The 22308-nt window shown below is 54.8% G+C and overlaps 1 protein-coding gene across 1 annotated transcript; it reads right to left on the bottom strand.

The window, feature by feature from the left end:
* Positions 1 to 1639: 1639 nt before the first annotated feature.
* MVK (mevalonate kinase) lies at positions 1640 to 22244 on the bottom strand. Its single transcript, XM_067700516.1, is given in 12 exon segments — positions 1640 to 2273; positions 2275 to 2372; positions 3404 to 3557; positions 6729 to 6845; positions 7221 to 7311; positions 11225 to 11270; positions 11862 to 11965; positions 15077 to 15232; positions 17047 to 17191; positions 19852 to 19999; positions 20858 to 20949; positions 22096 to 22244. Coding segments are annotated over 11 exon segments (1434 nt in total). The 5' UTR covers positions 20936 to 20949; positions 22096 to 22244; the 3' UTR covers positions 1640 to 1976.
* Positions 22245 to 22308: the final 64 nt, after the last annotated feature.

Here is a 22308-nt window from a genome sequence, read left to right as displayed (position 1 = left end):
CGCAGCTGGGAGTGAGAACCACCACGCTAGGCAACGAGAAGGGCGAGGCTACAAATGCAAATCGTGTACAAATGTTATATCAAAGACAGGTGGCCAGGAGTGGGGCCCACTAGGCCCATATGGTGGCCGGTGACAGTGGCTGAGGTGAGAGCCTGGAGGCCAAGGCACACCAGGTGGCTGCTTCAGTGGGGCAAGAGTAACAGGTTGGCTTCTGCTCCAGGAATGACACCTGGTCCCCAGGGAGCGAGGAAGAGGGAGCGTCTCAAGGAGCAGGTAGGTTCTGGGGCCTCAGCCTCTGGACACCCTCCTCTCAGGCCCACCTCCTGCAGTGTAGAAATGCTGCCAACCAGCCTCATCCCCGAGAAAGCATCTTGCAACCCTGAGTGCTCATTCTAACCATATGGGGAACTTTCAAAAAACACCCAGGCCCAAGCCCCACTCTGACCACGTACATCAGAGTCCGGAGGAAATCAGGAGCCCGAGCGTGGAAAACAGCAAGAATCACAACAAACCTGTGTCCAGGCAGAAAGCACGTAGGGGCTGAGGGCAGGGGCTGGAGTCAGACCATTTGAGTTGGAATCCTGCCTTGGATGCTGATTCGCTGTGTGGCCTTGGATGAGTTACTCAACTTCTCTGAGCTTCAGTTTCCCGATCTGTAAAATGGGACTGAGACTGGCAATTATTCTCCAAGATTGGGGTAGATGAAAAGCGATGACTGAGGGACAGTGCTTAGAACGGTGCCCCACACATGGTAAGCCCTCAGTATTATCATTTTATGCATTATTTGTTTTGAAGGGCAGAGGCAGGCAACCCCCCATCAGTGATGCTAGGGTCATTTTCACATGTTAAGCTGGGGCAGATGTTCTTCCTATCGCCCTCAGATTCCTGGCAGTGACCCCAGGCGGAACCTGGAGAGAGAACCCTGGTGTGGGGGGCAGAGAGACTGTGCTCTAAGGCTGGCTCCTACTCGCCCTCCCCGCGAAGATGCTGGGAAAGAAGCCAGCTGCCCCCTAGTGGTCAAGGGCAGAAGCACAGAGCCATTTTAACCAAATCCTGCACTCCCTGCCCCAGCCCCCCCAAACTTCTCGTCCGGCCTCTTGCAGACCTAGGGCTTCCAGAGCTTCCGGTGGCAACGTGCTAGCTACCAGAGCTTTTGTATGGATTCTGCCATTTCACAGAGCCTTGACTTGCAATATAAAATTCCAACAGGGCCAGCAGGTGCCAGGCACTGGCTACCAGTGCTCGTCTCTTTCCCACCCCCAGTCAATCCAGTCAATTTTAGAAAGAAAGGAATATTCCATGACCTACAGCAGGTTTGTTTCCATTTCTTAAAAAAGTCTGCGGATTAGTGGGTACTCACGATTTGAGAAGGAAGGAAGCTTAAAATTCCCCTTTTTGGAAAAGTGGGCTGGAGCTCTGCTGAGGGGCTGAGAGCTTGATGTCTGGGCATCCGTCCCTGTCTGGCCAGGGCCATCTGGGCAAACCCCGCCCCATCCCCCGAGACACACAACCAAGTGACCCAAAGCCTTTCTTTCCACTGAGAAAGTGGCTGGAGAAGGGACAGGACAGGAGAGGAAGGTGTGGGCAGCTGGAGACTACCAGGCCCTCCCTCTTCTTTCCCGACACGAGTGAAGCACTGTTTACTCAAGATCTTTTTATTCCCCCTTTGCCATCTTTTCTGCAAACCCCTTGGGTTCAGACTGGAACAAACTGCACATCAACCCTGCCTTTGGCCAACCCTCAGGCTGCAGGGTAGAAGGCAAAGACCACCACCCGGACACCGCCTGAGGGAACCCAGTCTAGCTGGAGAGAACAGCCTGGGAAGGCTTCCTGGGGGAGGTGAGCAGAGGTGGAAGGAGGGAGAAGGCCCGCTGCTCTGGGAACCAGACCCCTGCATCTCGGATCCAAGCAGCTCTGCCAGGGAATTTGTGGGTCTGTGGGCGCTGCAGGGAGGACAGGAAAGAGGCCCTTGAGTCTCAGAGGACTCCACATGGCCCCACTGCCCGCCGGCTCCAGAGAACGTTGTAGAACACAGACATGGCTTCTGGGCCGCCTGACTCACTCTGGGGACTGGGGGGCATGGCCAGTGGGAAGGGCGTCACAGAGGGGCTGGGGTCCTCCCGGTCAGCGTCAGGAGCTGGGTGCCCACTGGCCGGCACAGAGGACAACTCTAGTGCCCAGGAAGATCGGGAAGGGGCTTCGTGGCGGGGTGGTTTCATCTCAGAGGCCATCCAGGGCTTGCCGGACAGGGGCGTCCAGGGAGGCGGCCGTGTGGACGGAGACACCAGGGGCACCGATACTGGTTTCCCAGCAGTCAAACCCACAGCTGGTCAGCGCCTGCTTCATGGCCTCCACCTCCGGCCGCTCCAGATCTGTGGGGAGGAAGGGCAGCAGATCACCCCTGACAACCGTCCACTCCCTTGGAGAATGTTTGTCTCCGCTCACGGCACAGGCCCAGGGGCCGGTCTTCCTGCTGGTATGCCGAGCCTGGCACCCTCCCCGGGAAGGTTGTGGATCCCGAGTCACACGGACCTGGCCTTGGCTCAGCCGTGGGGCCTCAGACAAATGATTTCCCCGCTCTGAGCCTCAGTCTCCTCATCTGGGAAAGGGGATAATAATGAGACCTACCCCTCAAGGGTCACGGTGAGGCTGGCATGGGCTACTGCAGGTGGAGAGCCTGGCACAGCGCCTGGTACACCACATACGCTCAAGAATGTTCTCTCGCCATCGTCATTGCCGCCTGAACTAGGTCCCCACAGTCAAGGTCTCCTGAAGTTAGGACACGGTGACTCCCTGAGGCCTGGGAGTCCCACTGAGGTGGAGGGGGCCTCTGTGGGCCACTGAGGGCTCATAGCAGAGCAAAGGGGAAAAGCAGGACAAGAAAAGGAAGGAGGAGGAGGCCAAGAAGGGGAGACGGAGAGAAAGGAAACCAAAAGGAGCAGTGACTCCCACCCCAGCACAGGGGCTGCTATAGGCCCGTTCCTCATCCTCGGCCCTGCTCTTTCCCCAGAGACTAAGAGGAAAGAGACCCCTTTCTTTTGTAGCAAGGTCAGTCCGCATCGTGGCCCCATCAGGAGGTGGCAGCAGGGGATGCAAGGCTGGTAGGGTTGGTGGTGACAATGTCCTGGTTACTTCTCAAGCTCGTGGGAGGCTTGGCAGGTAAGGAAGTGGTGGGAACAAGCCCGGCACCAGCCTCTCTAAATGCATTTTTCCTCCTTGAATCTAGGCAACAATCTTATATAAACTAGACTGTTAGCATCCTTATTTTACCAATGTGGCAACGAAGGCCCAGAGAGGTTAATTCACTTGACCAAGACCATATAGCAGAGCTGAGACTGTTCAGAGGCCTCTTCTTTCTCCCAAGGGAACTGCCCAGGTGCAACCCTGCCCATCCCCTGGGTACCTGGCCTGAGAAGCGTGATGCCACAGCCCCCGCCGCCCGCGCCAGTGAGCTTGCTGTGCAGTCCGTGGGCCATGGTCACCTGGCACAGCCGGTCCAGCGAGGCATGGCCCACACCAAGGGCGTTCAGATGGTGCTGGTTCATGTCGATGAGCTCCTGAGGGAGAGAGGTCTCTGTTCCTGCTTGGCCTGCCTGAGGTCGAGGTCCTGTGCCCGCCCTGTCCACGTGACAGCTGCTGGTTTGGGAACGCAAATGGCTCTGACTACCCAGCACACTGTCCCTCTCCACTGATAAAAGAACCTCTCCTTCCTGCAGGACGTCCCACGGGGCTGGGATGGAGCTGGTGGTGAGCACATGTCCCAGGCCTGGCCACAGAAGGCTCTGGCCATGGGGACTGATCAGGCTTGTGACCCCAGCTAGGCCAATGAGATCCCTCCCAGGGTTTACTCTGCCTCTTTCCTTGGAAGCTGCCAAAACTGGTTGACTTCAGAGGTAGGCCGCCAGAGTTATCTTCCCTGCACATGGTCAGAGATTACAGAGAAGATGGAGATTTCACACTAGATCTTTGGCCCCTGGATCCAGCTATGCCTGAAGCTGTCCCCTCTGGTCATGTCAGTTATAAGCCAACAAATTCCTTTTCTGCTAAAGTCTAGTTGCGATGGATTTCTGTCATTTGCAGGAAAAGAAGTCTCAAGTAATATGCCATCCTACAGCTCCCTCAGCTACCAATTTTCAGAATAAGAACAGGTTTGTAGTTCTAACAAGGTCACAAGTGGGGGAAATTGCTAAATGTTTGTTCAGGTTTCTTTGATTATGCATAATAAAATTCCTGCCCTCCTGCAGATCAAACAAGATGCAGGCTGATGAAATAACACAGCTAACAACCCTCACTGCCCAGGCGTTCCCTATTTACATTTCATTTACTCCATCGCGTCTGGCAAATCCCTTCAACATGCTGCTGGCACCCTGCTAGATGCTGAGGCTCTGAGGATGAGCTCCGGTCTGCAGGGAAGTTACAAATGTGGGATCTGGAGGCAGAGGGGCCTGGGTTTGGGTCCCAGCTCTGCCACTTCTTGGTCGTGTGTCTTGGGAAGAGGTCTTTCACTTTGAGCCTCAGTTTCCCCCCTTGTAAAGCAGGGATTGTAAGAGTATCTGCCTCATTGCTGTGAGGATGGAATGAGGTATCTTTCACATGATGTGTGGAATGGGGTAAGTGCTTGGCAAACGTCAGCTGCTGTTAGTACTTTTATGGTTGCATTACTATCATCCCCATTTTTCAAAGGGGAAAACTGAGGCTCAGAGGAGAAAGTGATTTGCCTAAGGTCACTGAGCTAGTAAGGTACTGAGCTGGCACGGGAAGCCGGGTCTGCCTGATGCGAAGCGTGCATCTACCCCGCCTCTGAGAGCACCCTTGGCATCCCTCCTGCCACCCACTTCTTGCCGTGTGCGGCTTGACAGCATGCAGCTCTGCCCCGGGGTCCTGGGAGCGCCCGTGTGCCATAAGGGTTGCCAATCACAGGGCTGTCTGCCGAGGCCCACCTGGTTCTCCTGCCTGGAGCCGTCGGGCAGGGTCGGGTCTGCCTCCCCCCCGCAGCCCGCCTCACACACCCCAGTACTTTTGACAAACGAGCAGACAGGCGTGATGGCCCGGTGGCAGCCTCGGGTGCCTTTCACCGGCCCCGAGGGCTGGATGGGAGGGAAAACTTCTGGGGGCCTCTCTCTGCGCCTGAGCACCAGGTGTCACGTTGCCAAGGCAGGTTCCAGACACCTGTCACATTCTGATCCAAAATCTGTCAAGGATCAGATGACAGGCTGTGACACAGGAGAACAGCTCGCTGGCTTGAGCACAGAGGTGTCCGGGAGGCGAACTGCACATCTCAGCGGCTGCCGAAGCCAAAAATATACACGATGTATAATCGACGTGCTGTTCTGAGGCATTCTCCAGGGGCTCAACAGGGTGTATTTTAGGCAGCACTCCATCATTATTAATTTCCTACTCGGGAGGACTGTGTTCCCTTCCTTTCTACGTGAAAGGAATTGAGAATGAGCAGGCAAAGGCTGGGGGAACGAGGGCAAAAGCCCAGAGATGAATTAGATGGAGTCCCTACACCGGGCCTGTAGTAGATACTCATTATAAATTTGTTAGGAATTCCCTGGCGGTCCAGCAGTTAGGACTCGAGGCTTTCACTGTCGTGGCCCAGGTTCAATCCTTGGTCAGGGAACTAAGATCCTGCAAGCTGTGCAATGAGGCCAAAAAAAAATTGTTGACTAAAGGAATAAACAAGTAAGTCAGTGACTCCCTAGCTCAGGGCCACTCACTAGTTGGAAAACCTCAGAGAAAGTCATTCTCTTTAGGTCTTGGTTTTTATATCTGTAAAAGGGTGGCAACTTATCCACTTCACAGGTAGGTTGTTGTAGGACTAAGTGAGGAATTATTTGTGAAGAGACCTGGGAGAGTAGCAGTTCCCACTCATTACAGGGGCTGCAGACTCAAATGCCTACAGTGGGACAGGAAGGCACCAGGCAAAGAGTATAGTGGCTGTGGGTAATACTTAGGGAGTGGTGGGGACTACGGAGAAATGGAGACCCCAGGGCCACTCTCAAGGGGGTCCCCTGGGCACCTCCAGCTGACCGCTGCCACACAGCTATGTCAGCTGGGGCTGCCGGATCTTCTGATTCTTGCAGGGAAGCCAGATGGCTTTTTAATGCAGTCCATTCACTGGGCCAGATGGACCGGGTCTGGGAATGAGCCTGGGCCCTCTGGCTGAGCTGGTGGCTCGTCGGGCATTGTGCTCGCGTGTTACCCACAGGGCCTCACTGCACTCTTAAGACACTCCAGTGAGGCCACGATTCGGACTTTGGCCTGAGGAAATCCAAAGCGTGAAGTCTCAACCTCTACACTAGAATTAGGCACAGGGTGGCGGCTGGAGTATTGACAGTGAGAGAATTTTAGACCATGTCTGATCCAAACAGTTACTGCATGAACAGATGCACTTAGCAAACATGATGGGAAAGAAGCGGCCAGGGGAGCAACTGCTCCTGGACCTATGGAGGACTGTGTCCTTACATGCATGATCCCAAACCTGGCCCGTCGTACTTAGCACATGCCAGGCACCGCCCTCAGTGCTGTCTGTGTGTTCACTTGATTATTCCGAGTCACCTGGGAAGAGGCTTCAAAAGAAGGCACGCGTGCTCACGGGTGCACACACGGGTGCCCAGGCCCGGACTCTGTGTTTTAGCTCCCAGGGATTCTGAGCGCAGATGGGGAGCCCCTGCCTGGGACAGCGCCATGGGTGAGGGACCCCGATCCTGCAGGCGGGCTCTTACCTCCAGCACGAGGTAGTGCTCTGGGGCCGGGGCCGCCGCCATCTCCCCCAGCAACCGCTCACACTCCAGGGAAATGGCGTCTATGGAGGTCAGAAGGGGGGCCACGATCTCTGGGAACTGCAGGGAAAGGGATAGAGGGCCCATGAGGCCTGGGGGCTGGCAGACACTGGACAGCTGCTCCAGCACCAGGGCAGGGGGAGGAGGTGTCCCCAGGGCCCACACCCACCATCTAAGGAGACCCACTCTCCTTCTGGCCTGGTCCCCGCCTTGTCCAGGCACGCTTGACCCAAGCGGGGGTTCTCACTGCAAAGCCAGCACGTCTAACAATCCCTGTTCTGCCTCCCGGCAGGGGTTTGCACAGACGGCACCTTCCCAGGTCCCCTTCACCCCACCCCCCTCCACTAACCCACGAGGCAGAGGGAGGGCTTGGACACCCAAACGTGAGTGCCGTGGCCCTGCCGGGAACCCGCCCAGGAGTGGAGCCAGCGGCACCTTCAGCAGCCTGCTCCTGACGCCGGCCACCAGGGCCTTGGTGCTGCGAGGGACTTTGGTGTTGGTCAGCAGGATCTTCAGAGCTGGCGGCCTGTGGGGTGAAGAGGGTCCACAGTGAGCCCAGGACAGGGCAGCTGGGTCAGGGCTGGGGGCCTGCCTGTACTCCGCCCCACCCTGACCCAGTGCAGGAAGCAGAGGCCCGGGGAGGCGACGTCAATGGCAGGCTGGAGACAGGTCCAGGGAGCATGCGTTCCTGACGCCCACCCTGGGGTGCCCACCGCCGCCTACAGCTGCCTCCCTGCTTTGGCCTTTCAGCGGATGGACATTTTCCTTTGGCTTGTGACTCACTCATTCATTCATTCAACCTCGAGCGAACATGCACATGGAGGGCCTGGCATGCATGGAGTTAGAAGTTCAAAGGGTACAAGAAGGGGCTGAGGTTCTGTCCTGTGGGCCACCCCAGGGAACTGGAGAGGAGGGTGCTGGAGATTCAAAAAGAAAAAGCCACAGGACCAGGGATGGGTCATGGAGGGGGCATGGGGAAGAAGGATGCTCCAGTGGGCACAGGAACGCGAGGGGAGGGCAGCCTTATGGGAGAGTCAGGGTCCCAGCGCTCTGAGCCAGTTCTTGCCCTGCCTCGACGGTGCCCAGACCGGTGGCCCTGGTATGATACTAGGTGTGGTTAGAGGAAGTCAGTCACCCCCAGATGGGAGAACGGAGGGCCTGGGGTGGCCACGGTCAGCCGGCTCTCCAGCACGACCCCGTCGTCCTCATCTGCCCTCTGGGCTTTCTAATCTCTCCTAAAGCCACAATCCCAATTGTCCTTGTGGTTGGCTGTCTTTGGGGACTTAAGCCACTCTTTCTTGTCAATCCAACCTGCCTTTCAGAGCACTGCTCCAAGGCCAGGGACAGAGCGTGGAGAATTTGGATGAGCTCTAGCCAGAGATAGCTGGAGACCGACAGGCCCCTGATACGTTTATTCGCTTTTCTTTTCACAGATCAAGATTGTAAAATCCAACAGGGCTAGAAAAGGCTGTCAGAAACCTGCTTGATCTCACCGCCCATAAGCCCATGAAATTAATATCGATTCTCAGCCTTGGAGACTGGCTTTTTTTTAACTTTACAAACGATGAACATTCTATTTGGCTTTTCTCTTCCCTTTAAAGACAAGCCATTCCTCAAAAGGGCAGCATTCTGAGAGGTCGCATCTTGATCCTCTCCGCAAACAATGCTTTTATTTTATTTTTTTATTGAGAAGCACCAGGCGTGGTCTGGGGTGCAAGGGCTCCTCTTTAAGCCTTTGGCGGGATTAATGTGGAGTCTGGCCTCCTGGCTTCTCAGAGAATCTGCCATCTGCTCGCCGCAGCGCCCTGTAACCAGCAGCAAAGGTCAGCCGCTCTGTCACCATCCATCGGGATGGGAGAACTTTGGGTATCACATCTTCATCTTTCTCAGAAAAAGTCCTCTGCAAACGGGCCTGATGCTAGCCCTGCGGGCCCCACAAAACTCAGGGTACTATGACATCCAATGACCACCACCTGGGGCTATGCCCTGTAAGTGATCTGGGCCTGGCTATGTCCTCAGCCTCATCTCATCTCTGCCCTCCCTTGGAGCTCACTCCACTCAGCCATGCTGGCCTCCTGGCTGCTGCTAAGCACGGCAGGAACACTCCTGCCTCAGGGCCTTTGCACGTGCGTCTCCTCCTCCAGGGACCTGCCCCGGCCTCGGCAGCTCTGCTCAAATGCCGTCTGGTTAGAGGCTTCCCTTGATCAGCCTGCCCAACTTCCCCCTTCATTTTCCGGCCCTCACTCTGCTTTATGTGTCCTAAGGCCGTGGGGATGGCCTGCCGTGCCCTTACAGAGACATCTGTCTGTGGGCTGTCCTCCCACAAAGTGGGAGTTCCATGAAGGCGGGACTTTGGGTTCCCTGCTGAGGCCCCAGCACCCAGTAGTTTTTCAGAGATATTTGTAGACTGGATGAATGAATTTGGTCAGGAAGGAGTGAATAAGCACTTGATAAATACCGTTTCTGATTTCATGCCCAGGATCCCTATTACGTAAATGAGAAGACAGAGGCCTCAGGAGAAGTGACTCACCTAAGGGCCCCCAGCAGGCAAATGGCAGAGCTGGGCTCAAACTTGAGCCTGTGGACCCCAGAGAATCTGCCACCACCCCGCCACCACCACCGGTCACTGTGCACACCTTGGGGCCTCTCCCCACGCCTCCGCATGCCTGGGAAACCCTCCAGCGCTCAGCTCTTAATTCCCCCCAGAGGCCATGCATGTGCCTGGCCACATCTGCATTGATCTTCTGTCCCCAGGGCCCAGTTCAGGGCTTAGGATACAACAGGCTCACAGGGAACAGAGTGAATGACCTGCCCCTGCCCTGAGAAGGACTCCCCAGGTCTGCAGCCTGCCTATGACTGTCATCCCCAGTGGCTTCAGAACCCCGAGGACACCTGTGTGCCGAGGATCACAGCCATGACTGCCTCCTCCAAAAACCCGTGGGCTGAGGGCAGGCACGGGCCCACAGACCTCTGCATCCCGCCTTCGCTCCTGCTCTCACTGCACGTGGATTCGGTCCACCTGGCAGGGCCAGCTGCCACCTGGGCACAAGGCCGCCCTGCCATCGCTTCCACAAGCAGCCGGAGGAAGCTGTTCCGAGCTCCTAAATGGTTCCGCTCCCTCCTTTGTGTGGAGCAGTGGCTGTCACCCAGAGGCTCTTGCCCTCCAGGGGACAGGTGGCAATGTCTGGAGCTATCTTTGATTGTCACACTGGGAGACAGGGGAGGTGCTATGGGTATCCGGTGGGCAGAGCCCAGGGATGCTACTAAACATCCCACGCTGCACAGGACCACCCCCACTGCAAGGAATTCTCCAGCCCCAAATGTCCGCAGTGCTGAGGCTAAAGAAACGCTGATGTGGGGCCTCAGAAAGGCAGGCTTGGCTCCCAGAAGCTGACAGAGCAGGGGTGGGGAGATGCCAGAGGTGCAGGCAGGAGTCCGCACCATGGCCTGCCAGGTCACTGAGCCTCAAATGGAGCGGCCCAGCTGGCAGAGGCAGAGGGCCAGGACCTGCTGTCCAGCTGCCAAGAAGACCACCCTGGCTGCAGAAGGTGACAGGGAGCCCTGGGACCCTCAGAGTGTGGAAAGGTGCCCTGAGGCGGCAGAGCACCCCGGGACAACCACTGCCCCCCCACAACTTGATGGAGGGCTCAGGGAAGAGCCAGGAGGCATCTGCTCCTGCTGGCCATGAGCTTCACTCCTGCCGCTGACGTTTCCACACTGAGTGCAAACAGAACAAAGGGTGTTGGAATTTAATACGCATGTCTGTAATTCCAAGGCTTCCGGCGGGAAGGCGGAAGGAAATATAAAACAAGCTGAAAGTTGCTAAATGCCCCGTCCACTCGGACTCCCATGCCGTCACTCTAGCAACTCCCACGTTGTCTTCTGGTGGCTTGTGTGTGTATGTCTGTCCCAACCGCCCAGAACTATGTCCGAGATTCATCTTTATATCCCTAGGCCCTAATGCAGTGTCATCTGGAACACAGGAAGGTATCACTTCTTGTCTACTGAACAAATGGACGGATGAACAGGTAACTGAACGGATGAACAGGTAACTGAATGAAGGTCTGGGGAAACAGCCACTTCCTGGAAGTGGAATGGCGCAGCCTCGCATGACCTCCCCCTCTGATCTCTCGGCAATTTAAGAGGTAAAGTGGGGAATTCTCTGGCGGTCCGGTGGTTAGGACTCTGCACTCTCGCTGCTGTGGGCCACGGTTCAATCCTCCCTGGTCAGGGAACTAAGATCCCACAAGCCATGCAGCGCAGCCAAAAAAAAAACAGCTAAAGTGGAGAGGAAAGAGCAGGCTTCCTCGCGGCCCACGCCCTGTGGGACCACACAGGGGAGGGGATGCCCAGGGGCACATGCCCCTCACTCCTTCCCAAAGAAATGGGGCTCCCCCCTTCCCTGCCAGACGCGGAAGCTGCGGCTCCCCCAGAATTACCTATTTAAGGATGAAATCTTCCCTTGCTGGTATCGGAGCGCTCCTCCTAAAGAGAAGAAAGAGTGGGTCAGAGTCGTAGGAAAAGCTCCGTACCTGTGCCTCTTGGGAAAGGGGCTGGGTTTGGGGTAGGGGTAGAGTGTCACCGTAACTAGACTCAACCCCATAACTAGGCACCTCAGCTTCAGGCAGCAAAGGCCCAGGAGGGCGCGAAGGCGCTCTGCACCCAGGACTTGGGGTCCCTCCCTTACATGCAGGCATCCAGCTTCCCTCCGATGGGCTGCACGGCGATGGGGTGGAGGTGGGACTACAGCAGGCGTTCTCACCGGAGGGGAGCCCAGCTGGTGTGGTCTGCAGACCCCACAGCAATGGTTCCACAGCTTCACCATCTGGACCCCTGGGGCTGGGGGTCCCACTGAAACCGTAGCTTCCCAGGCCCCGGCCCACCTCCCAAGATTTGGATCCAGGACATGTGAGGCCCTGAGACGTCCCCCGTTCCCCTCCCACCAGGAAAATACCATCTTCCTCAGAATCCACTGATGCTGCTCACCCCAAACCCACAGAGCCTGGGCAGCTACGCTTGTCATAAGAATTTCTAAAGGACTAAAAATAAAGAACACAGACCCGAGGCAGCACCTACCCCAGGTGCTGACGGCGTTGTCCACTCCGGAGGGGTTCCCATGAATCACCCTCTCCCCCTGGAAGGCCCACTTGTTAATTAGTTCCAAGCTCTCCTCAGTCCACCTGAAGGAGACACAGAGATTTGTCTTTACTGTCCATGGTGGTGAAGAGGGGGCTGGGGGTCACCGAGGGAAGCAGAGGGCAGGGGTCACAGGCTGGGCTTGCTGGAGACCAAAAGGCAAAGGGGCTTGGGCCCCCGAACTCAGAAAGAAGAGAAAAATAAACAATTCTGAACCTCTCCGGCTAAAGAGCACGCCCTAAAGCATGCCTTTTCGCCTGCTACAGCGAAAAGAGCCAAGGCTTTGAGTTCACGGGATCCTGCTTTTTGCCTCTTACGAGCTGAGTGACCCTGGGCCCCTTGCCTGCCCTCTCTGAGCCTCACTCTTCTCTGTAGGATGGTAACTCCTCCCTCCTCACAGGCTCAGCGCAGGGGTGTGGAATGTGGGTCATCTCTGGATCCCTCCCCAGCCCGTGGCCACAGTGCCTCCCCAGAAGGGATGCGGACTCAATGACGGTTTAAGTGAACAGACCCAAAACATGTGAGTATCGAACGAGGGCGAGTGCTCAGCCCCACTGCCCCACCTTCTCTCTCAGCTCGTTTCCTTTCTGTCGAGTCCCTGCCCCGTGAAACGGCAGAAGCCACTGGGGCTTGTGTAGCTGAGCTGGGAATCAAGCAGGGAGCTGGGGTGAACCCCATCCCGCCGCTGACTCACTGGGCGTCCCTGAGCAACTGCGTCACCTCCGACCCTCAGTGTTCTCATCTGGGAAATAGGGATAAAAATGTCTACCTCACAGAGGATTTTGTGGGGTGGAAAAACACACAGGTGCTTTGTAAAATGCCCAGGGGAGAGTATGTGCTCTGGAAAAAGAGGCCACCTGGAATCACAGCACCTGGAGTCACTCCAAGCCTGGTCCACCCACTCCTTTGCTGTGGAGCCTTGGGCAAGTCAATCACCCCCTCTGAGTCTCTTTCCTCATCTGTCAGATGAGGATTTTAGGGACCTGAGACTCACACGGTGGTTGTGAGGCTATGACTCATAGTGAGTTAACACTGCTCAAAGCTACTGATTACCCAGGGCCAAGCACTGCGCTAAAGGCTTTCTCTAATGGACCATCTGTAATGCTCACAATCACAATAACTCAAAAGGGAAAGTACAATTACCATCCCCTTTCTCACAGCAGAGGACACCGAGATTCAGATCACAGTACCACTCACTGCCTGAGCTCGTTAACTACTGACGTTTTTGGTGCTGACGAGACTCACTCACTTGTCCAATATTTATTGAGCATCTACTATGTACCTGTGACTAAGCCCACACAGACGTGGTCCTTAACTGCTTGCAGCTTGGAGTCTAATACACAGCAGATGTCAGGAAGCCACCAGAACTTAACTACAGCCTCTGGGAAGTGCGATGCCGGCTGGACGGGGCACACCCTGTTCTGAATGGAGGGGCTGAGGGACAAGGTGGGTCAGTGAGGCAAGACATAGCGGGAGAGCAGTCCAGCCCGAGGCTGTGTAGCCCGTGTTACTCCTGGAACTGGACAAGAACTGGCCCTTTCCAGGACCGAAAAGTGAGCGAGCAAGCCAGCAAGGTGGGGAAGGGGTAGCTGAACATAGCCCAGGGCCTGGCCCACTCTGCAAACTCGAGCCTTCCTTCCGACTGGGAAATGCTGGGGGGCAGGGCGGGTGGGTCTGCTCTCTTCACAGCTTCTGAGAAGGAATGATGGGTCTTCAGGGGAGGTGGGAGAACTGGGTGGAAGGAAGCAGCACGAGAAAGACCACACCCCCGTGCACATTGGACACTGGCTCACCCACAGGCGTGTACATGCACGCACGCACACAAAACCACCCATATCCTCTGAAAGGCAGAGCCAGTTGGCAGGCCTGTGGGCAGGTGTCTATTTGGGACACCCAGGGCAACACGGCCTTCACTGCTCTGGGCTAGAAGCAGTGATCAGCACACAGTAATGAGCGGCTGTCTTGAAGCCTCCTTCCTGAGTCACCATCTTATCTCGGGATCAGCACATGTCAAGACTGGAAGCTCCCCCCACCCAAGGGATCATAGGTGCTGCCCCTCACTTTCAGATGAGGAAATGGAGCCCCAGAGAGAAGCCAGTTAACCGGCAAACCTGAGATTCCTGAAGACCATTCCGGAGAATAGCTGCCTCACATCCCCCGCAGGTGCAATCATTACGGGCTCATTACCTGCCGAATGCTTCCCACGGCCACCTCCGCGGGCCCCTCCCCCCCAGCCCCGCCCCAGCCTCTCTCCAGCACACGCCCTTCGGAGCAGCCCTGGGGAATTTGGACCGGGAATCACATCAACAGTCCCACACACCTGCTGTGGCCACCGGGACCAAAGCGACCTCCGGGCTTAGCCAGCAGAGCCCCTGACAGCACAGCTGGGCCCACATGGCTGGTACATAAGGCCCCCCAGCGGGAGGGCTCCCCGGAGCCATGAGGGCCCAGGGCAGGTGTCACCAAGAAGCTGCCAGGCTGGATGCTGGGGCCTCATCCCCAACTCCCAGGGCAAACTGCATTGTCTGCGCTAGGGCCGGTTTCTCAAGTTTCCCCAAGTAACAGAAACAGTCCACCGGCAGCCCTGTCTGGACAAGCCTCAGTGACTTACAATAAGCCGCGGAGGAGACGCTGCGACCTTGCGGGTCGAGGACCCGCAGGAGGGGAGACGCCCTGACCTGACGGACACTCCTATGTTTATTTCTCAGCACGTTACACTGCTTTTCATAACCATTTGGTACCAGCTGGCAACACCCGCCGGGTATCCGTATCGACATTTACAGCCTCACTGAGTGAGGCTCCCAGGGTGGGGTGGGGGGGCAGCAGGCTGGCCAAGGTCCCTCAGCGAGTCGATGGCAGGGGCGGCCCGATGGCTCCTCTGATCCATTGCCCTCTACATCTGGGCTCAGTCTCTTTCTACCAAATCACGGGCACCTGAACCCAAAGGAGGCAAGGAGGGGTGGCGGGTTGGGGGCAAAGAGCTCAGGCTCTGGATTCAGACCGCTGGGTCCAGATCTAGCTCTGCCATCACTAGCTGTGTGGCCGCCCTGTCCCCCAGTGTCCTCAGCTGTAACGTGGCCAAGGGACACCTCTCTCCTCTTGGTGCAGGGTGCAGAGCCCAGGAAGGACAAGGAGCGAGGCAAGGGCCTGATTACCTGCTGGCGGCCTCGCCATCCTTCAGTGGGTTTGGGATCTCCTTGCACGCAGTCAGGAGGGCAGCCGCCAAACACACGGAGTAGGCGGCACTGGAGCCGAGGCCGGCCCCGGTGGGCAGCTCCGACCACACGGCAATGTCCAGGCTGGGCAGGGCTCTGAAACACAGCAGGCAGCAGAGCGTGACTCTCCTGAAGGGCTGTGAGGGGCCAGCGCTGAACTGGCGGCCCAGACCCTGAACTGGACACGGGCAGGGCCTGACTCTTAATTGTCTGGACAAGTTTTCTGACCTCGGGGAGATCTCCCAACCCCAAAGGCACCCCTGTTGGATGGCAGGAACTCATGGCGAATCAGACAACTTGAAAATAGGGAGAGGGTCGTTTAAGTCACTATGTTGTTGTCCAACCAGAGCTCTTCCTAAAAGTGCCTCGCGATCCACCGACCGACCATTCCTGTAAACTCCTTCCTGCTCCCCACACAAGCAAGGCTCTTTCAATGCCCTGCCCTCAGCATAGGCTGGTCCCTCTGCCCAGGACAGCTCTGCACCCCTTTTTCCCCCAGGGGAATTCCTACCCATCCTGCAAGACCGTCCTCAAATGATCCCCCTGGGCGCTGATACTGTGTTCATGGGATGCCTCTCCTGCCGGACAGCGTTTCCCAGCCGCGTGTAACACAGGCCTGCTCTGGATCAGCAGAGAGTTCCCAATCGCTGCGCCTTACCTCTACTTCCCCTCAGCAAGAACCGTCAGACGTCAGGTTCTATCATTTCCATTAAGCACTCTTCCCGTTTTCCAAATATAACATTATAAGACTGAATCTGCCTTTTCAAACTGCACATGCCCACCCCACCCACATCAGATTCTGGAATGTGTCCCCCGCCCTCACCCCAGAAAGGGACACGCCCCTCTCAAGGTGAAAACCCCGGCATTGGACTGCAAGTGTCAAGACGCGATTGAATGTGTCTGCAGCGCAGCGCCCGGGCCTAGTGGCCGCTTAGCCAGCGTCTGCTGCACGAGTGAAGGGCTGCGCCCTGAGGCTTTCCCTTCAGGTTCTGGACCACCGCACTGTGTGCCAGTTACAGTGCTAGGCCCATTTCATGTATAATGTTTCTAATCCTCTGACAGTTTTTCTGAGGAAGGTGATAATGATAATAGCTAACATTTATCAAGCTACGTGCCAGGCTCTGAATCAAACACTTTAAGTAAATGAACTCATTTAACTTCACAGGAACCCTACGAGGTAGGTGCTATTACCACCCCCATCTTACAGATGAGGAAACTGAGGCTCAGGAAGGGTAAGAACCTCACAAAAGCTAGTAAATTGTCGCGCTGGGGTGTGAACCAACACCGTCTGACCCTCAGCCCGTGCCCTCTGTCACCATGTGATACCACCTCAGCAGGAATGTCCCCCTCTAGGAGCCGGCTTTCCCGAGAGAGGAGACAACCCAGATCTTATCATAACACAGGCTTCACTCTGCTAATCACGGAGTTCCCCTGGAGCCTGTGGGATGTGGAACAAGGGTGCCTCTCTGGGCATGGCTTGAAGAAGATACACTGTGGATCTGAGAATGGAATCTGGCTTTGGTTGAATCGAAGAGGCCAGAGGAGGCAGTGTGGGGTTAAAAAGGCAGGCGCCGACACTGAAGGGAACTAAGTTGATTTCCCAGCTCTCACCACTTACTAAGTAGCTGTGTGGCCCTGAATGTCTCTATCTCTCTTGGTCCCAGTTTCTCCCTGTGCAAAATGAGGAGAGTGTCCTTCTCGTGGGGTTGCCATGAATACTGAAAGCAGACCTGAAAGCAGACCATACATGTAGGGTCTAGCACGGCTCCTGGCACGCGGCGAGGACAGCTGCTGTTATTCAGAGCCTGGGAAGGAGCCTGTGCATCGTCCAGCAGCCAAAACTACCACCACCCTGGCTCAGTTTCCGGGGCAGGCTGCACCCGGACTCCCTGCCCCGACCGCACACACACCTCTGACTCTGGCAGATGGACAGGTACAAGTAAAGGAAGGACAGCACAGCCAGGTGCTCGTGGTCGGCACAGTCCTCGGGGAAGCCCGCCACCTCCTTCAGCTTCTCCATTTGCTCCGGGGTGAGTGCTGTGACGTCACCTTGCTCTGTCACATGGGCAAACAAGTGCAAGCGGATGGGTGAGAGGGCCTCGGGGCTTTTATAGACACCAGAATACGAAAGGCCGAGCAATCACGGGAGTCAGCATCTGGATGGACATGGACTCAGGGTCCAGCACCACAGCTGAGGGTGTCAGGGGACTGCAGGCTTGGGAGGCAGGCAGACTTGGGTTTGGGCCCTGATTGTGCCAGTTACTGTGACCTTGAGTAGGTGACTTAATCTATTTGCACCTCAGTTTCCCTCCTTGGTAAACAGAGATAACAGCAGTACATCCTCCCAGGGTTGTTTAAATAAGGTACAGGGTATCCTTAGCACTGCTCCTGGCATACAGTAAGGGCTTAATTGCTAGTAGTTTTCAAATACACACAAGCACACACGCACACGCACACGCAATCAAAGGCCTAGGACTGCACTCCACGGTACAAAACCAAAACCAAAGGCAGTATTATTTCCTCTCCCAAAACATAATCAGTGAGAACAGGACACACACATAAAACCAGGACACATAAATGCCCAAATGTTCACTATGTTTAGGACTATTAGGAGGGAACAAAAAACACTGGAAGAAAAATGTGGCAGACCCTGGCAACCTAGTAGAAAACTTGACACCAAAAAGTTCAGATCCCCTTTGTCTCCTTGGAGAAGTAGCCTAACGAGCCCTCGCGAACGACTACACTCCATATCACAGCCTCCACCCACCTCCCACCCTGTGGGATCATCATAGCAACCCTCCCAGGCATCATGACTCTGCTCACAGGGCCTCAGAGAGGTAAGTGACCCTCCCAGGCTCACACAGGGAGTCTCAGACAGGTGGTCTGAGACGTGTGCCACTATACCTGGCTGCTCAATCCGTGCTACTGACATACAAAAGTAGCACCCAGTTCTCACGGAACGTTTCCGGCCAGGCTGAGTGGCCTGGGGTAGCACGGAGAGCAAGGGCCAGGTTGCTCCAAAGTAGTGACTCTGAATTGAGGCTGTCCCTGCAATCACCCAAATACACACGCCGGGTCACCTACCACCACCACCGATTCTCAATAGGAGAGGGGCAGGGCCAGGAAGCCATCTGTACTGTTAAAACAACAACAACAAAAACCTCCCCCGGGGATCTCAAGGCAGAACTGAGGCTTGCTTGAAATTGTGGGTTTTCAACTCTTCCTTCATCTCCCTGCAGGGTTTGGGAGTGGCTGAGTGACTAGCTGTGGACTGATTCTCATGGGGTACAGGGAACCGTCTGGAAAAGGCTCCTAGAGCTTCCCTGGTGGCACAGTGGTTAAGAATCCACCTGCCAACGCAGGGGACACGGGTTCGAGCCCTGGTCTGGGAGGATCCCACATGCCGCGGAGCAACTAAGCCCGTGTACCACAACTACTGAGCCTGCGCTCTAGAGCCCGCACGCCACAACTACTGAAGCCAGAGTGCCTAGAGCCCGTGCTCCGCAACAAGAGAAGCCACCGCAATGAGAAGCCCGCGCGCCGCAATCAGGAGCAGCCCCCGCTCGCCGCAACTAGAGAAAGCCCGCGCACAGCAACGAAGACCCAACGTAGCCAAATATAATTAATTAATTAATTAATTATTTTTTAAAAAAGAAAGGCCCCTGGAGGAGTCTCACTTGCCCCATCCTGGCTGGGAGACACTGTTCCAAAGGATGAGGTGTCAGCCCAGACAGGAGGCACTGAGAGCGAAGAACACACCGCAGCTTTGCTGCAGACAGCCACTCCGCTGATGAACGAACTGTGTCTGCTCAGGAGTGGACAAAACAGTCCCAACACTAGCAAAAATGAGCACGGAGGCCGTTATTTATTGGCATGGGAAGAGAGCCCCAATATCTTGAAGAAGGCAAAAATCCCACACGCTTCTAAGAAGTTTATACGGAAAAAAAAATAGAAAAAAAAGAAAACAGAAAAAGAAAGAAACAAAAAGAAGGAAAAAGAAAGAGAAAAGAAAAAAAAAGTTTATGTGGCTTGATCCAATTTTGTGTAAAAAACAAGCTCTCTCCCGATCTCAATCAATCAAACTACTAGTCTACAGGAAATTACCCAGAAGGATGAACACCAAAATGCTTAGCGTTGTCTTGCGGGGGGTGGACTGGGAGGCAGTGATAATTGGGGATATTTTTTCCTGGCAACATCTCTCAGCATTGACCGTATTTTCCAGTAACATAAGTTACTTTTATTTTTAACGATCTTCAATCACACAAAACACCAAAACATTCTCTTTGTTAAAACAACATTGTAGAAGGGAGGTTCCCTTTGTCCACTCCCCGACCGAAGGACCCTCCAAGACATAACTAATCACCATTGTCAGTGGATATATATCTTCCCAGGCCTCTTCTCTGCATTTACATACCCACTGATACTTAATCTATATGTGCTGTTTTGCATCTTGTGTTTTTTCACTCAACAGTAGGCCCTGATGACCTGTCCCAACGGTTCACATAGACCCAGTGCATCACTTTATGCTTTTAAATTTAAAAAATATTGATAAATAAGTGAAGCTATTTTTGTGGGGACAGGAGAGAAAACACCCCCAGAGTGGCTGGCTTTTGGTCCCTTGGGGACAGCCTGGGCTGACAGCCCAGCTGTCCTCCTTCCCCTTCTCTTCGGGGCCCAGGCTCTTCCCGCACCTGGTTCCTGCTCCCTGCACTTACTCAGAAAGCTGGTGTCCAGCATCTGAAGCTTGGCCACATCCCAGACCCGCTGGATGCCAATGTTGGGTAAGTTGAGGCCCACTTTCCCATTGCTGTGGGGCTGAAGCCGGAGGAATGTTCTCAAGTTCAAGGCCACAGCCAGTGCTACCTATAGAATGAAGGGCACAAGCAGTTAGCCTGAGCGTGGTTGGCAACAAGCATGGCTCCTGTCTTAGGAAAAAGGGGCCCTTGTCAATGAGCCGAGAAGAGAGGGCAAATACAAGCACACAGGCTACTCTCACCTATGCCCTTGGCAGACACTGCTAATCAACCTTGGCACCCTCTCCCACGCGCCTAGGCACAGCCACTACCAGTCAATCAGGAGTTAATACCTACTTATATTTGCCCTCCCCACGTAAAACTTCACACGTTCTCAACACCAAGGAATGGCTTCCCCATAATCACCATGCTTTCAAAGATAAATATAAGTTAAAAATATGAAAAACGACAGCTTGAAAGAGTGGAAAAAGCATGGCTTTGGGTTCAAGCAGACTTAGGTTCACTCCTAGCTCTACCGAGGTGTACGGGACCTTGATCAAGTTACCAATCCCCTCCTAAGTCCCAGCTTCCACGTCTGCAAAATAGGATAATAAAAGTTTAACATCAGAGGGTAGTTGTAAGAGGTAAATGAGACAATGCATGTCTCAGGCTCCTTTGCAGAATCCTACTCGTTTTCCCCAGAGTTTAGTCCTTAAAACTCTTCTCTTCTCCACCGAAGCTCACTTCCTAAGTGGCCTCATTCCACCCACGGGGCTTTCCATGTCACCTTTTTGCTCTCTTACTGGGTGGGCCAGAGAAGCCCTTCAGAGGGCCTAAGACCTGTCTTTTCTTTGCCCAGCTGGGGAGAAACTGACCTCCTCTCTGATGTACTCCCAAGCTATGCCTCAAGGCTTCCTTTCAGCTTCTTTTAAGGTTAGCATCAGGGAGAAGCAGTTCCTAATTCTCAGAGGCTCAGGGGGCCTTGTACCTTGCCATGGACCACGGCATGCTCTCCATGAAGGATGACTTTCCCTGGAGCAGACACTAGCAGGACTTCTGACAACATGGCTCCTGGGAGTCCTGAAAAGGAAAGCCAGAAAGAGGATGGAAGGTCCCCAGAACTTAGAAAATGCCTAGTTCAAGCTCACCATTATAATAAAAAAGGCAGCTACCATCAGCATTTGTTATGTGCCCAAAAAAGCAGTGCAGGGTAGCAGTCAGCTAGACACATCAAATAGATCTGGGTTCAAATCCAGCTCTTCCACTCCCCAGTGATATCATCTTAGCTAACTCACTCAAATAGCTATGAACCTCAAAAGTTACACTGGGGGGCTTTCCTGGTGGCACAGTGGTTGAGAGTCTGCCTGCCGATGCAGGGGACGCGGGTTCGTGCCCCAGTCCGGGAGGATCCCACATGCCGCGGAGCGGCTGGGCCCGTGGGCAATGGCCGCTGAGCCTGCGCGTCCGGAGCCTGTGCTCCGCAACGGGAGAGGCCACAGCGGTGAGAGGCCCGCGTACCGCAAAAAAAAAAAAAAAAAAAGTTACACGGGGACAATAACTGTACTTATCTCAATGGGTTTTGAGAAGATTAAATTAAATAATGCAAGGGAAACACTTATGGTCTGGCACACCATAATCACTCAAATACTCATAGTTACTTATTAATGGCTCTGTTCTTGGTTCCAGCTTTTATTATTACTACTATTAAAGATAGAAATTTAAATGAAATCATGAACCGGAAGGAACCTTTTCCTGGACATTTAGGCTGTTTCTAACGTTTCACAATTACAAACAGGGTGCAGAAAACAGCTGTTATACTTTTTTTTTTTTTGCACACTTAAGTCAGGCTCTCTACAAGACAGAGTCCTAGAAAGTGACTTGTTGGGCGTACGTGTGCGCGTTTTAGATTTTTATAAATAATGCAAAACTACCATCCATTTAAGGGTTTACCTCAATAGCGTGAGACCAGAACCGCACTATGCGCTAAGTATATACTACAGTGATTCCTGTTTCTTAGCGGGGGAAACTCAGGCTCGGAGTGGGGGGGGCCTATCGCTTGTCCGAAACTCCAAATCCGGTCTGTCAGATTCCAGGTTGCCGGCTCGTCAGGACGGATTCTCAGAGTTGGGGAAACTAAGCCAGAGAAGCCGGGAGCCCGGTCCAGGGTCGTCCTGGGTCTCGGCCTCGGACTTCGCGCCACCCTGTCCCGGGACCCCGACCTCTCACCTGTCGCCACAGGGGTTCCGCTTCCGAGCTAGAGCCGCTCCGGGACTCCATCCCCAAGCTCGCGGGCGGCGGGGGGAAGAGGCCTCTTCCTTCGCTCAGCCAATCAGAGCGCGCGAACCGAGAGCCCCTTTACCAATTGGCTTGAGAGTTGGCCAATAGCTGTTGCTAACTAAGTCTTCACGGGTTTCCCCGCCCAACTCCTTCCGTAAACCA

This window comes from Pseudorca crassidens, chromosome 12 (genome assembly GCF_039906515.1).
Source record: "Pseudorca crassidens isolate mPseCra1 chromosome 12, mPseCra1.hap1, whole genome shotgun sequence".
In the NCBI taxonomy this organism is placed as follows: Eukaryota; Metazoa; Chordata; class Mammalia; order Artiodactyla; family Delphinidae; genus Pseudorca; species Pseudorca crassidens.
Note: the sequence above shows the minus strand (reverse complement) of the source record. Positions and strands in the feature narration are given on the sequence as shown.